Source organism: Hylaeus anthracinus, unplaced genomic scaffold (genome assembly GCF_026225885.1).
Source record: "Hylaeus anthracinus isolate JK02 unplaced genomic scaffold, UHH_iyHylAnth1.0_haploid 12000, whole genome shotgun sequence".
Lineage (NCBI taxonomy): Eukaryota > Metazoa > Arthropoda > Insecta > Hymenoptera > Colletidae > Hylaeus > Hylaeus anthracinus.
This window is the reverse complement of record NW_026534347.1, coordinates 9,897,048-9,911,934: the sequence shown is the minus strand read 5'-3', so window position 1 is coordinate 9,911,934 and position 14,887 is coordinate 9,897,048. Positions and strand designations below refer to the sequence as shown.

The 14,887-nt window shown below is 33.6% G+C and overlaps 2 protein-coding genes across 3 annotated transcripts; one reads left to right on the top strand and one right to left on the bottom strand.

Annotated features, from left to right (window-relative positions):
- Positions 1-2,042: 2,042 nt before the first annotated feature.
- On the top strand, positions 2,043-4,508 carry LOC128889945 (caspase-8). Of its 2 annotated transcripts, XM_054147987.1 has the most exons (8): positions 2,043-2,221; positions 2,396-2,797; positions 2,885-2,985; positions 3,069-3,328; positions 3,415-3,607; positions 3,689-3,814; positions 3,882-4,013; positions 4,078-4,508. In XM_054147987.1, the coding sequence occupies exons 2-8, from the start codon at positions 2,436-2,438 to the stop codon at positions 4,290-4,292; spliced, it is 1,389 nt and encodes a 462-aa protein (XP_054003962.1). In that variant the 5' UTR covers positions 2,043-2,221; positions 2,396-2,435; the 3' UTR covers positions 4,293-4,508. The 2 variants fall into 2 exon arrangements, with proteins under 2 accessions (XP_054003962.1, XP_054003961.1); XM_054147986.1 differs by having other exon boundaries at positions 2,396-2,985; positions 4,078-4,507.
- Positions 4,509-4,514: 6 nt separating this feature from the next.
- On the bottom strand, positions 4,515-9,877 carry LOC128889946 (sodium channel protein Nach-like). The gene is made up of 10 exons (XM_054147988.1): positions 9,375-9,877; positions 8,473-8,679; positions 7,888-8,053; positions 7,438-7,589; positions 6,608-6,719; positions 6,094-6,400; positions 5,820-5,870; positions 5,427-5,613; positions 4,791-4,897; positions 4,515-4,711 (listed from the first exon to the last, which is right to left on the bottom strand). Exons 1-10 carry the CDS (start codon positions 9,695-9,697, stop codon positions 4,563-4,565), a joined length of 1,761 nt encoding a protein of 586 aa, XP_054003963.1. The 5' UTR covers positions 9,698-9,877; the 3' UTR covers positions 4,515-4,562.
- Between the last annotated feature and the right edge of the window lie 5,010 nt (positions 9,878-14,887).

Below are 14,887 nucleotides of genomic sequence, written 5' to 3'. Positions count from 1 at the left end.
CATGTATGTCTACTAATCCACAAAACAAGTTTCTGTTTCAGAATGTCTCTTCATATATCATAAAAAGCGGAACTTGATATGAATCTGGAGACTAAATGGTAAAAGTTTATTAATAATGTAAGTTTCTATTTAATATGGTTCAGTTTGTTTCAGACATTCTGTGTAGCATCGATGGATACCACAAAAAGGACGCACGTGTTCTTCTATTGTAATAAATGCAGGATGTCAATATAGTTAGGCTTGTAATATTAACTCTTTCAATAGTGTAAGTTTCTATTTAATATGTTTCAGTTTGTTTCAAACATTCCTTGTAGCATCGATGGATACCACAAAAGGACACATGTGTTCTTCTATTCTATTAAATGCAGGATGTCAATATAGTTAGATAGGCTTGTAATATTAACCATGTAAAACATATAATAATAAGAAGAAAAACTTTATAGGGTATAATTAAACACATTAAGCATTATTTAGATAGGCTATTTGTGTTAAATGAGCGCTCATTTAGGTAGGAATAATTAGGATTTAACTATAAAACAGAGAAACAGACTACACATAATATCGATAAACTACCCCTTCTCCCTTTATTGTCAAAGAAATTGTATCATGGGTAATTGGCCATGAATGTTAGGGAAGCATAGATAAATAGTAATGGGGGGGAGGGGAATGTATGCAAAATAAGGGTGGTTGGAATGTGTCACATGACACGTGTGTCACATGAAACATTCCTTTCACCCAAATGTCGGGTCTCCATATGCAGCAACCTCCACGTGGTGAGACCTGGGTCCTGATAATATTTGGAATATGCAATTGCTAATATCACAGAGCTTGGTGACATTATCAATTACATAACAAATAATATCAGCTAATTGACTGCAATCGTCCTTGGTAATATTTCATAGCTTGAATGTAGAATCTTCATTATTCATTCTATTAGCTTTAGAAGTTATTCTATTTGCCATAACGACAAATTATTCAGTTTTAAAATAAGAGAAAATAAACATTTAAGAAGTTTCGCAATTTCTGAATCACCATGAAAAATAATAAAAAACGATTGCGAAAAAAGTTCTAGTGTAGACATTAGCTGTATAGTTCTCTTTACAAAGAAAATAAAGATTAATAAATTGATAATCGTCCATCACAGTAAATAGTAATTGACCGTCAATAATAACAACTAATACTCAGATGTTAAAATTAGATAGAATATAAATATCACAAAAATAAATCAGTCTACCAGTATTGCCTAGTATTGTTATCGATCAACTCTTATGAACCAACAAATGGTGAGAGCGATGAAGAGAATGAAATAATTTTTTATTAGTTTACTGTAAAAATATGGATGTTTAGATTCTAACTAATTTTTTAAATCTTTGATCCGCGGCATCGATGGGAAAACGCTCAAGTTTGTTGGAGATAGTTCCCTGTTGTACCACTATATGGTAATCACTAAATTTACCGACGATACTGACATTGCAGTACATTATAAATAATCTTAATTTGATTGCAAATTCAATTAAGAAAACGTTTCTCGACCTTTAACTTTTGCAATGAGCTTTTAAATAAACTGGTTGCGACAGAATTATCTTTTTGTAAACTTGGGAGGTTTGTGGTTGATGGCGTCACGTTCTGTTTACAGAACTGTGTTCTAATTCTAATTCAATTTTGTACGTAACGTAAAATTATTGATATATAATAAAAAAGTTATGGGGTGTGAATAAATATTAGAATTGCATACGTGGCGCCATCTAGCAGTACAAGTAAGAATTATTTCACGCCAAACTTCAACGTTTTCCCACCGATGGCGCTGTGTAAAGATCAAAAAGGTTTTTTTCATCGCTAAATATTGACGCCATTTGTATATAATTCGAAACTTGAATCCTAGATTGGCCTAGAAGCTTGTTCTTCAAATTTAAATGTCTCACGCTTATTTGTAGCATTAATTTAGGTATGACTTTTGAAAAATGAGATTGTAATTCAATGTTTTCGTATTAGACAGTACAGAGTATGAGTGGAAATGGAACCAATCAGATTCCATCAATTCAGATAAACAAATAGATTATAGATTGCAATTGTTAAATGTGTACATGTAGATGTCACGTATGAAACTTCCGTAGTTCTAAGAAATGAATGCTATAGTTTAGCAATGCTTAAAATTACGGTATACGGAACTATACGAAAATGTAACAAAGTAAAATTTGTTGTAATCCTTTTTTAAATGCAGGTTAGTACATTCTTGTATTATTACCGTGGGCATATTTTTTGTATTTATGTACTTTTGCATTTACATTTTCTTAAAATAAATACATGTACAACACATTTTTTTGAAACAAACGTATAAGTAATTATTTGTATTAGATGCATTCAATGTATACTCTTCATTGTTTCCTCATTTCAGGAACAATTAGAAATACATTTACGAAAAAACAGAGTAAATTATGGTTTTATATAGCGATGCAACACCGTGCACTACAAAATATGAATTTAAGAATGTTTTGAAGAAAAGCATTTTATGTAAGGTAGAAGATGATCTTGACCTTGATGAAAAAATATCTATTTTATTTTTAATAGCAGACAATTATGAATGTGCTTTTAAAGAAATATGTGATTTATTGCAAAAGCATAAGACACAAAATTCATATATACTCTCAGAATTTATAGATAGGCATCCAAATAATTGGGAAAATAAATTATTGGAAGCAATATGTGTTATACAAAATCGTCAGATTGTACGTAAACTGGGAGTGCCATTTGAAAAGATGGACATACTTTATTGCCCAAGAAATAGATCATGCTCACGGTATTTAAAAAGAGTTGTAAAATGTTTGTATTTATTATGTGAAGAACTTTCTAAAGATGAAACAGAATCATTAGTGCAATATTTTAGATCTCATTTCCCTAAATATGAGGAAACTCTTAAAGATAGTGAATATCTTGAATTGCATATGTTGTATTGGTTGGAACAAAAATATATTTCAATTGATTTAGGTTTGTTTTATTTGTAATAATTTACTTTACGTATTCCATTTAAGTATCATATTTTTATTTTATGTGATATTAACTTATTTTAGATGGCAAAGTAAATCTTGAAAACTTACTTAGATATCTGAAAAGGTATGATGATCTAGAAATAATTTATAATGATCTTAAGAAACATGAAAATCATCAAAATGTGTTGGACACACAGAATGCAAATTCTCCAAATACATTTCAGTTACAAACATTTTCCAAATGTGAAGGGACACAGATCCCATTGAATGTTGATGATATTAAAAAAATAAAAAAGGGACTATGCATTATTATAAGTCAAATGTTCTTCATAGGTGAAAAGGTATTGAGCTCAGCTTGTACTTATCTTTTAATTACATATTGTGTAATTTTTGAGAATAGTATACATGTATAAAACTGTTATTTTAGTTTGAAACTCGATTTGGAACTGTAGCTGATTGTAGAAAGTTATTTGAGACTTTTAGTGGTTTTGGTTTCAAAGTTGAAGTATTCAAAAATTTAAAAAAAGATGAAATGCTTAAAAAATTGGAAAACATACCAAAAGAATTCGGTACTGATTATGATTGCATATTTTTATGCATTTTAAGTCATGGATGTAAAGGTAAAAATAATAAATCATTAATTAGTGCTTATCTTTTCTTTACCTATGAATATTAAGATATGTAATTTTTTCATATTGCAGGATGCATCATTAGTTCTGATGTGGAGAAAATCACCATTGAACAAATTGAGTATAAAATTTGTTGCACAGAATTGAAAGATGTTAATAAAATCGTTATTGTACAAGCTTGTCAGGGACAAGCAAAAGGTAACAGAGACAGATTATTACTATATTATAAATGTTTGTATGAGTTTACTATAATATTTTATTGCAGGACAAATAAATGATAATTTAGCTGTAGATGGTCCTGATCATGACATTGTTCCAGATATTTTAGCATATCAAAATTTTTGTGTATTCATGTCAACATTGCAAGGTTTTGTATCTGTACGCCACAAAGCAGAAGGTACGATATTGTATAATACTCTTAGTACAATATTAATTGGATTTACTATGACTTTATTTTTTAGGATCATGGTTTATACAAGAGTTTTGTAATGTTTTACAAAATGGAGGATCCAAAATGACGTTTTTGTGTGCTGTCAGAAAAATAATACAATCTGTGAAGCAAAAGAGGGGAAATTTAAATGGACAAAGTTCCATTTCCCAGTTGCCTGAGTTACGTTCTTATAGACTTCTAACAGATCTTTTGTTACCGGAATATCGAACGCAACGGGTAAACTAGTGATATCAGAAATTTTAACATCGTCTATAAATGTGTTATACGAGTTTACTGCAATAATGACTGTTATCGGGATATGTTCATTTTATAAAATATTTTATAACAAATCTTTACATGTAACGATGATAAAGTATTATTATTGTTCGAGCTATTTTTGATGGCATTAGCGACACACTATTAGTAAAGTTAAAAACATCATTTTTTTTATAAATTATATATTTTATAACTTATACAATAAGAGGATACAAATTGTTTCGATGTACCGATTCATTGTTATTGGTAGTCCGTTTCGATCGTATTTTTTGTATTTTTTCGTTTTCTACACACATCTATTATAACGCGAATAACAAAAAAATAAATAAATTCGAGAACAGACATAAGGCTAAAGCCAGCAAACAATCCCAGGATGCCGCCAAACGTTGCTGAAACAATTATATTTTTTTGTAATAATCTTTTGTATTAAAAGTCGGTTTACTTACTTTATAAAACAATTTATTTTACCAAACATATGACGCCAATTGTAAAGCACGTCACGTCGATATTGAATGGATACCAGATCTCCAAAAAATACGTGTATCATAGTGCGATTTTTCCAGATGTCAACCTTACTAGAAAGAAATGCTTAGTCATATGTGACGTTAATATTTTACTATATAATACTTTATTTGCGTAATATTTCGAGTATTTCACAGTTACTAAACGACAAGTTGTAGTTGTAGTAATGAAAGTACAAATGTAAAAGTAATATGTTATTAACGAAGATTCCTTATTTACACTATTAGTGTGTGGGGTTTAACCATTATAGTGTTATTTGCGCCTATGGGTTCTGTTCATTTATATTGTACTATGTCAGGGGAAGCTTTTTGTAATTTTATGTCAAAAAATAATTAAAAAAAAATCACTGACGTTTCGTATATCAGCATGAAATTTCGTTAATAATATATCACTTGAGTATTTTAATTATTATATCATGTTTTACTGTAACTTTAATTCTATAAGAATAAAGAGAAATATTTTTTTAATTTTAACATAATGAAGTGATACTGAAAATTTTACATTCTTTTAAATACTTTAAATGACATATTCGCTATTTCCTAAATAGGTATTCCATATAAATGGGACCAAATTATCAGTTACCTGGTATTATTTATATTTTTGTTGTAAAAAGTGTGTTTGTTAAGGTTTCCCATCGAATTTTCCATGGAAAAACGATAAAAATCACAGTCCGATCTACAAGCGCAAGGTTTCTGCTGGATGTCCACTTTTACAAATGGTAAATTTTTGGGCGACATGTCCATTCCTGGCCAAGATGTTTCGTACCAGTCTATCAATTAAATTTGATCTTTTGTAGAACATTGAGTAATTTATATAAATTCTATTATAACAGTATTGAGATGGTTTTGGAGATGAATTATTTTCATATCTACAATTTCCATAGATTTTAGTCTACATGTCAACTGAACTGTACATCGTTCTAAATAATATTTATTATTGTACTTGTTACTTATCATATAGTGTTTCTGCACTTACATTTGAATGCTTCCAGACACTCAACGTCTCTCAGATTGCATACTCTGGTATCTGCGACAGAACATCCTTTGTTAGGAAATTGCGAAAACAGTGGACAAAAGTAACTTACAAATTTTCATTTCGCAAATTCCAAAAATCAAGCGTTTCAAAATGATAATGTTGTGCCTCCTTAAATTCAAATTTCCGATTTCAGTACCTCCCTTGTAAGTTACAAACTCTTTCGAATTAGAACAAGAGTTAAAGTATTAATTTTAATTAATTAAAATACACTTACTGTTTTGTGGATAATAATACGGAATACATCCACACTTCTTTTTTATTACGAATGCTCGACATTCCGTCATGCAGTTTCGGAATGAATATTTTGCTGTGGGGAAACTGTCTTCTCTACGGATGGCATTTTTGATCGTAGGCCATTCGTGACTAAATATGCAAGTTCTTTTGGAGGGTTGCACCGAATGAAGGTTGCTCGTCGAGTACATTTTCTCCGGTTGAACGGTCAAAAATGAGTATTTTCCGATGTTTATTAATTTAGTCAACGCATCGAAATCTGGATAATCGTGAGGATCGTGCAGCATGACCTGTTACGAACATTTTGTAACATTATTATTAAACTGCAGATTATATGCATTTAGAAAGTGAAAAAGAAAATTTTGTCCCGATAGATGAAAATTGATCAAGTTATGTGCATTTGAAAAGTGGCAAAATTTTGACGAATAATTTTCTTGTCTAGTGTAGTGTATATTTGTTATTTTTTTTCACCGTGGATTTGCAGATGAGATAATTACCTTAATCCCTATGGATCCTATCATACTTCCATGGTAATCGTCCGGATCCACATTTAGCATGACTTGGAGACCACTCTGATAACCACACGAAGCTGATCTAACCGGTTCTCGGCTTTAAAGATAAACGTGGAAACAAAACAAAGAAAGATGTAGGAAATTCATTATTTTAGTTACCCTCAGGGGCTGTAGTTACGCTTGATTGTAGCTACAGTACGGGCTTAGCAATCCCGAGGTACCCGAGCTATTAGGGAGGCTAGTAGAGGGCCCTAATTGGACTACTAGCATCTCTACTGAGAGAATTATGATGAGGAGCATATCTAAGAAAAATAATGTAAAACAAGAATTAAACGAATGTGAAGAACGTAGAAATGTTAGGCTTGTACATTAGGTGTAGTGGTGTGCGGGGATCTCGGTCGGGACGGGAATTCATCCCGGGATCGAGATGGAATCCCGAGAATTTCGAGATTCTCGGAATTTCGAAATCCCGTACATTCGGATTTGCTGAAATTTTCAAGAATAACAACACTTTCGAAAAACCCAGATATTATTCTATATCCCGAACATTTTCGAGAATCCCGAACATTTTCGAGAATCCCGAACATTTTCGAGAATCCCGAACATTTTCGAGAATCCCGAACATTTTCGAGAATCCCGAACATTTTCGAGAATCCCGAACATTTTACGGGAATATCCCGCACACCCCTAATTAGGTGTTACAAGTGAAGAAAAAGAAAATTAGTTATAGAATAGAGGAGGAGGGACATTAAGTTTAAGTTCGAGAAATATATGAACGAGATATAGACGTAAATTAATAAAGATGCAAATTCTACCGATAAACCGATTCTTCTTCGGGGGTCGTGACGTAATTATAACTGCAGCATATCCCCTCACGGGTGAAACTCGTTTTAAATATCTGGCTGCAGTTGCGTTCCTTAAATGTCAGCTTGCACCAGCTTAGAAACTCTTTGCAGGGCTGCGTTACCTAAAAAAGCATTGCAATGGTATAATTAGACTTCGGATCTTTATCCATTTATAGAAAAAAATGTTTAAGAAACTATAGAATGCACACAATATGCAAGAATTAAAAAAAAAATCATTGAAAATAAAGTTTGTATTGTAATATGTATTTGGAGAGTAAAATAAATTCCTATTTAGGATTAATTTTTGATAATAAAGATCCGCAGTCTAATTAGAATGATACACGTCTAGTAGACTCCAAGTGGGTTAATGAATTAGTCTCTTTTTTCTTTTTTTTTAAATTGTTTTAATTTTATACGTACAGCTCTGACCACCATTGGAATCGACAAGTCGTTTCTGTCAAAGATATTTTGCAATCGCGAGAGATTGGTTCGAATGTTCACCGCGCTCTTTCCAGGATATAATAACTCGTTTAGTAAGCGTAGCTCTTGGACAATAAATTCTTTCGACATAGTCGGTGGGATGATTCTACGGCAACGATAAGGATTTCGTGTTATCGATGAAATAATAGGTGGAAAGGAAAATAATAAAAGATACAAGGGAAAGTGGTAATTTATTACTAATAAATTAAATGCTTTCAACCGTTGCATTTTTCAAAAGAATTTTGTGGTGTTTCTTCCAAAAATTAATAGTGTTCTTTCACCTAGAAAAATGTACAAGTGCATATAACTTAAATTTCATTCGATTAAAGGACTTTCCAGAAAGGCGATTTAGGATTTTGTTTTTTAATAACAAACTACGCCTTAAATATCAGCATTATACGCGGTGGAGACTTAGATGACATAATATTTCACATTTAATCGTAAACAAAATCGGATATATTCCATATCCATATTGTGTTTCTTATTAAAAATCAAAATTTTAAACCTTTCGTATAAAAAGCTTACAATTTTTCAGCTAGTTCCCGTGACATTCTGAGGGATATGCGATTAATATTGCACACGGTTACCGCCGGAAACGGATAATTCCATATCCCGTGATGAGTCGTCTCGATAACCGCGGAAACTTGGTGATTTTCATAGAAATCGAAAGTGATTTTAATTATCCCAAGCGCGATGCACAGAGATGTAAACACCGCTATTGCCCACGCGATTCTGCGGAAATGAATGTTAAATGAGTCTAAAACACTGTAACACTGGTTGCTGCACATAAGGCGCGGAACGATGCGCCTGATGTATGGCAACCGTACCTACAGATTTGTCTGACTGGTTGCCACTTTAGATTTGAGTGGCAAGTTGCATAAAATTTAATAAAACTCCAATTTAAAGCTATATACTACAATAAGATGCCACGTATATGATAGGTCGGTGAAGTTTTCTAAACAAATGTCATCTTATTATTAAAATATATAACGTTTTTGTCATCTTAAATATAATAATCAAAGAATGCAGCAATTGCCAAAAAAACATTCAATTAATTAAAGTTGAAGAGGCAGACTATTGTAACAGCACTTTTGAGAGAAAAAAAATTTTTTTTTTAAATTTTTAAAAAAATGTTTATAAAGAAACTATGCGATGAAATGTTTTCAAACTCTCGCTACATTTTATCAGGCGTATAAACAAATAAAAATCCGGTTCATGTCATTAGAAATGTCATTAGAACGGCGTTGCTCTTTCGAGAAATGCAAACAGAACTCGATTTTCTGAAAATGTTAGAGTGCTCTGGTCCCTTAAGTTAATTCGTTGTTTCATTATCTCTTTCAATCGATTGGAATTCAATTGAATGTAATTTCTATTAATTCATGCTGCTCTGCACACGTGAGAAATACACAGAATTGAATATAATATACCTTGCTGCCGTGGAACGGTGAGGCTCGGCAATATATTTGTACCCGTGAAGTCCAGTCTGGTTGCAAAATTCCAAAGACTGTTTCTTCAAAACGTTGTAACATGTTTTCAATATATTCAGCAGGGTTCTTCGAAACTTTGCTTGCTTTCTGTTTGGCCTATCCCTATCCATGATTGCAACAATTGAATTCTCGATACTTCGTAGAAAAAGTTTGCAAGATTGCTTTCCGTATAGCCTTCTAAAAGAACGCAGCACGAAAAATAGAGTTCGTATGCAAGGAATTGAAATTCGAAATTTTGAATAACACAATGGATAACTGGTCATCAGACATAGCGATGGAATATAACTAAATGGGACGAAATCATTCTAATAAAAACTGCAAAACATACAACCAGTAATACAATAATATTGGGCGTAGAATTAATTATGTGTCTATAATAACGAAATATTATTATTATTATATTAATGAAAATATTCTATCCATAATACATTCTACATAGATGCTGTATTAAAATAAGTTCATATATGTGTATGTTCTATAATAAACTTTTGATAAAGGTACTATTGATAAATATTATTATTTTAACATTGAATGTATGCAGAATATAACGAAATATTAATATTACTATATTAATCAAAATATTCTAAATATGATACATTCCGCGTACATTATGTATATTTTTCGTATATTTTGTATGTATGTTAAGCAGTCGATTCGACATACAACAGAATCATATAAAAATAAACACTTTCCATACGATTCAGTTAGAACTGTTCGATATATTTTTATTACTGGTACATATTTATCTCAAAATTAATTCTTACGAGAAACGTCGTGATTATTGCGACAACGACGCGTGGAATACTTTCATGAAACTGTTGTTGGTCCACGATAAAAAGTGGTCTTTACAACAAAACGACAAAAGTGCGACTGTCGCACGAAACGTGTGCCACGAGTCGCGATGCGTTATTTAAGGATACGTCGCACGATGCATGCCACGTTTCATGAAAAATTCAATCGACCTTCCGCCGATGATTCCGTGATAGCTTCGATCCTAGAACGTACACGCCTACTCGATAATAATTAGGGATAACCATACGCCGCGACTGACGATTAATGACCAACCGTTCAACTATGCATACGTAACGCCGAGGCACTATAACTCGAATAAATCTGATTTTCTACACGCGAGATGGAAAATTTATAAGACGATTCCGTTTCTTAAAATTCTAATCGCTCGTGTCTCTACTACGAACGCGTTGCTTTATCATTAATTCAGGTTGTTTGTCGCGTGCTGGGAACAAAATGCTTTCCATCGATAAAATTCGATGTCATGTTTCTAGATACGTCCCGATGGAGCTTCCCGTTGAATATAAAACAAATGTGTAAATAATGTATGCGTGAAATTCGTTTCGAGTAAATTAAATGATAAAATGTAAAATGGTGAAATAATGTTCGAAAAAATTCAAATCTTAATTTTTGAATTTCTCGAAGCCAAGGATGCCTCTTCTGTTTCACTGTTTTGCTTATCAATGTTCAGTGAACTTTTCAGCGGGTGCTCTTGATAAGGATAATGTGCCGTGGGGAGCATTTTTTTTTTATCTTTTTTTTTTCTAGTTTTATTCTAGTTTTATTCACTTTTCATCATTTTTGTTATTATTATATCGAGTTTGAGCACAGTAGGTCCGATCAATATATTGATTTTCGGAACAGCTGATCTGCCACTGTTTGCTAGCGATGGGTTCGCGAGGAGAGCCAAAACGTCAGGGTGGACCGAGCGCGAGCTTGCGATGATCCAAAGGCGGTTCCAAAACGAATGTCGCATGACCGATGAGTTATCATCGGTAACGCGTAAACTGGGCAAGCAACCCGACGTTGCATTGCCATAATTAATAATTAGCCATATTGAGTTAAACAAATGATATATTGTTCTAGAAAGATCTGGCCACGGAGTGGGGAAGGCATGGCCTTCTGGAAAGAGGACCGTGTTGAACTACACGGCACTTACCCCAGAATTTTCGTATGAAACAGTTATACCCTTTGAAATAATTTTTATCATACATATGCATATATGAAAATGCACTATTGAACGAGTAAATATGTAATCATACGTATTAAATATATACATATAGTGAAATGCATATTTCTTTAATAAGTATATGTGATTTCACTATAAAGGGTGTCCCAGTTTCGTTTTTGAATTATTTACGAAAAAACACCGACCAATCACAGCGCGTGCTATTTGGACGCTGTGATTGGTCAGAATTTCAAATTAAAATAATTCAAAAACAAAACACCATCCGACATTTTTGCAAAGGAAATTATGGTTCAGAATCGTCTAAGCTACCCTCTCATCCATTTCCGGTTCTTAGACTAATTCTGGGACACCCTGTATACTATGATACATATATACTGTGAAGTGCACAACTGAACTGAAAATATTTTTTGTTATACATTATGAGTACACCAAAAACTAAAATTAAAAGGAACCTGTAGATAAATCTACACACCAAGCACACGGCTTAAAAAAATCCGTTCGAATAAAATTCATACGTTTCTAGGGAAATGAAAGAAAAATAATTTGAACCAGTGCGGCTATCATTACGTAAAATACTCGTGCAAAGGATTAACACAGTCAATCCCCTCCCCTCAGCGGTTACAAGTTTGAGAAACACTGTTCGATTCTAGGTCGATGAATCTTGGACGACCAGGCTGTAGCTGTTTAGATCCCGTTCCCTTGTGCTTTATCGGTCGGTTCCTCGCCCGGTGACGCGAGATTTCATCCTTCCCACCTTTTTCTATATTCAAACCACTCGTACGGGGGCCGGGTTCGCGCGAAATGAAAGGCGTTACGACTCGTTCGCCGCCCAGGGACACTCGATTCGTCCAGGGTGAAGGATATTGGAAGCGAAATGCCTCGACCACGAGTGTACGCTCGAGGGCCAGGGGTAGGAGTCCGCGAGTAGTCGGCCGAGTGACTCGATTCTTCGGATATTAAACTCTGAAGATGCCGCACTTCGCCGCGGCATCTGACTCAGCGAGTGTCATTAATAACTTGGAGGAGATAGATAAAGTGCTAAACACCGTGAGCCGTGTGCTCGAGCACACGTCATTACCCTGGCTACCGCGGCTCGATTAAGGGTGCCTAATGCACCGACCTTGTCGAGGTCGGTTCGCTTTTCATAGGGATTTTTTTTATACTCTTTCGACCAGGAGCCTTTGACTGCCTCCGGGATTGCAGCTGATAAAACTAAAGCGTCGAACGTAGTTTCAAAGATATTGTTGAGAGGATCTTTTGGATGGATCCAAGGCCTGCTGGTGCTCGCGATCGGAACAATTGGACAGCGAGAAGAAGGCGATCGGATCGATCGCCTGTCAAGCTGTCAGATTCGAGCAAGATGGCTTTGGCCGATCGTACACGGTGCAACCGATTTGAAATTAGTGTTGCAAACCGTTTGCGCTCTTTATTTTACCTACTCCACTATCATTGTTTTACCTAGATCCACGGTCACATGCAACTAGGTTTTAGACTGGTTTGAAACTGATCAGTTGCGCCGTGTGCGATCGGCCTTTGAGTGCAGACGTTCCGAAACTAGCATATAAATTTAATTATCAGGTTGTCTCGAAAGTTTCTTTCGCGAGTTGCACTCAATTATTTTATGTGGTCGTGTTTATATAAATAGACTATCTAATTTCGTAGATATTCATGTTGTAACAGTAATGGAGCAAAATGAATCGTGCACAATTCAATAATGTAACATGAAACATAAAATATTGTACATGTATTACTTATTAATAAAGCGAAAGAAACTTTTCAGACAACCTAATACATTTCTATTGTACAAACTCTGTTACATAAAGTAACATAACCTATTGCCTAAACATAACAATATTGTGTTAATTAATTGTATGGAGATTTATTAATACGTTGGTTGCCACGTTGTTCAGAAATGGGTGACGGGAGTTTTCATTGAGGAATCGAAGAATCAGTTTCAAAGTTGACACAATAATGAAAATAAATTTGGATAGGATTCGTGGATTTGGCTGGGTTAAAGAATTAAAAACTAATCTTCAACCAGTTTCGAGACAAAGTTTTCACTTTGTAGAAATTTTCATGTGGTATTCAATCGTTCAACAATTCAATCGTTCAACAATTCAATCGTTGAACAATTCAATCGTTGAACAGTTCAATCGTTGAACAGTTCAATCGTTGAACAGTTCAATCGTTGAACACTTCAATCAGTCAATCAATCGTTCAATCAGTCAATCGTTCAATCATTCAAATTTTCAATCGTTTAATAGTTCAACACCTGAATCCTTGAATTGTTTAGTCCTTGAATCATTCAATAGTTTAGTAGTTCACCTTCAGGGGCTGTAGCTGTGGTTGATGACAGCTGCAGTACGGGTTTGGCGAACCCGAGGTACCCGAGCTCCTTGTTAGGCCCATTTGGCTTTTATCAGACTACTGGCAGACAGAGATGGGCAAAACCCTAGGCTTCGAATAAATCTGAAGTTTGCTGATATGTTTGTCTCGTTTCCCCTTTTGAACATTTTCCAAAGAAGGAAACGAGATAAACATATCGGCAAACTTTAGATTTATTTGAAGCCTAGGGTTTCACCCATCTCTGCTGGCAGAGTCACTAGTAGAATCGTGTATTCTCTACTTTGGAAAATAGTGATCTACACAGGATATATATCTATTGAGTTGTCCAGGAAGTTCATGGTAATTTTTAAGAAAAATTCAAAGGCACATTTGAATTTTGATATAATATATATATATATTTATTGACTCACGTAGGTACCATTTCGTTCCATAACCTTTCACCTTTTAAGGGATGTATTCATGTTATTTGTTTTCAATCATCCCGATATATTCAGACTTGTACCATCAACCAAAAATCGACATGGATACATACATATATCATATCTTCTTCACATCTATGAAATTGTGTACAATTAATATATAACTATGATTATAGAACTCGGCTCGTCGATAATCGTGTGGAATAATCGCAATTTATTAATATGAACTCAGAAAATGGTAGCATTTATATCGATATTATAGTGTATATTTAATATGTACGTATCGTACATATATTCTATGACAAGTGTTATCTTAATAGTGCATCGTGCAATAGTATAAATGATATGTGGACACCTGGCATGCTCACTTCAGATAATTTGCAAGTTATACGTTGCATGAGAAATTGTTGTCTACAAGAGTGACACGATTTCGAGCGAGGGGAAGGGGGGGCGGTTCATTAGATAATAGAGGTATTGTGAAACTACTGAAAGACAACTTCGTTTCTTTTCTTAAGGGAGCATTTCACTGTGAACGCACAAGAAAAAGCATATTTTTAATAATTTTTTTCTCAGGAACTATTGCATAAAATTGAATGAATGTTTTTTCCCCTTAAAGGTATGATTAAGGAAAGTAAATAATAAATTTTTTTTTTGGTAAAAAATATTTCGTCATTTATTTACCAAATAATATGCATGCGTGCAAAAAAAAA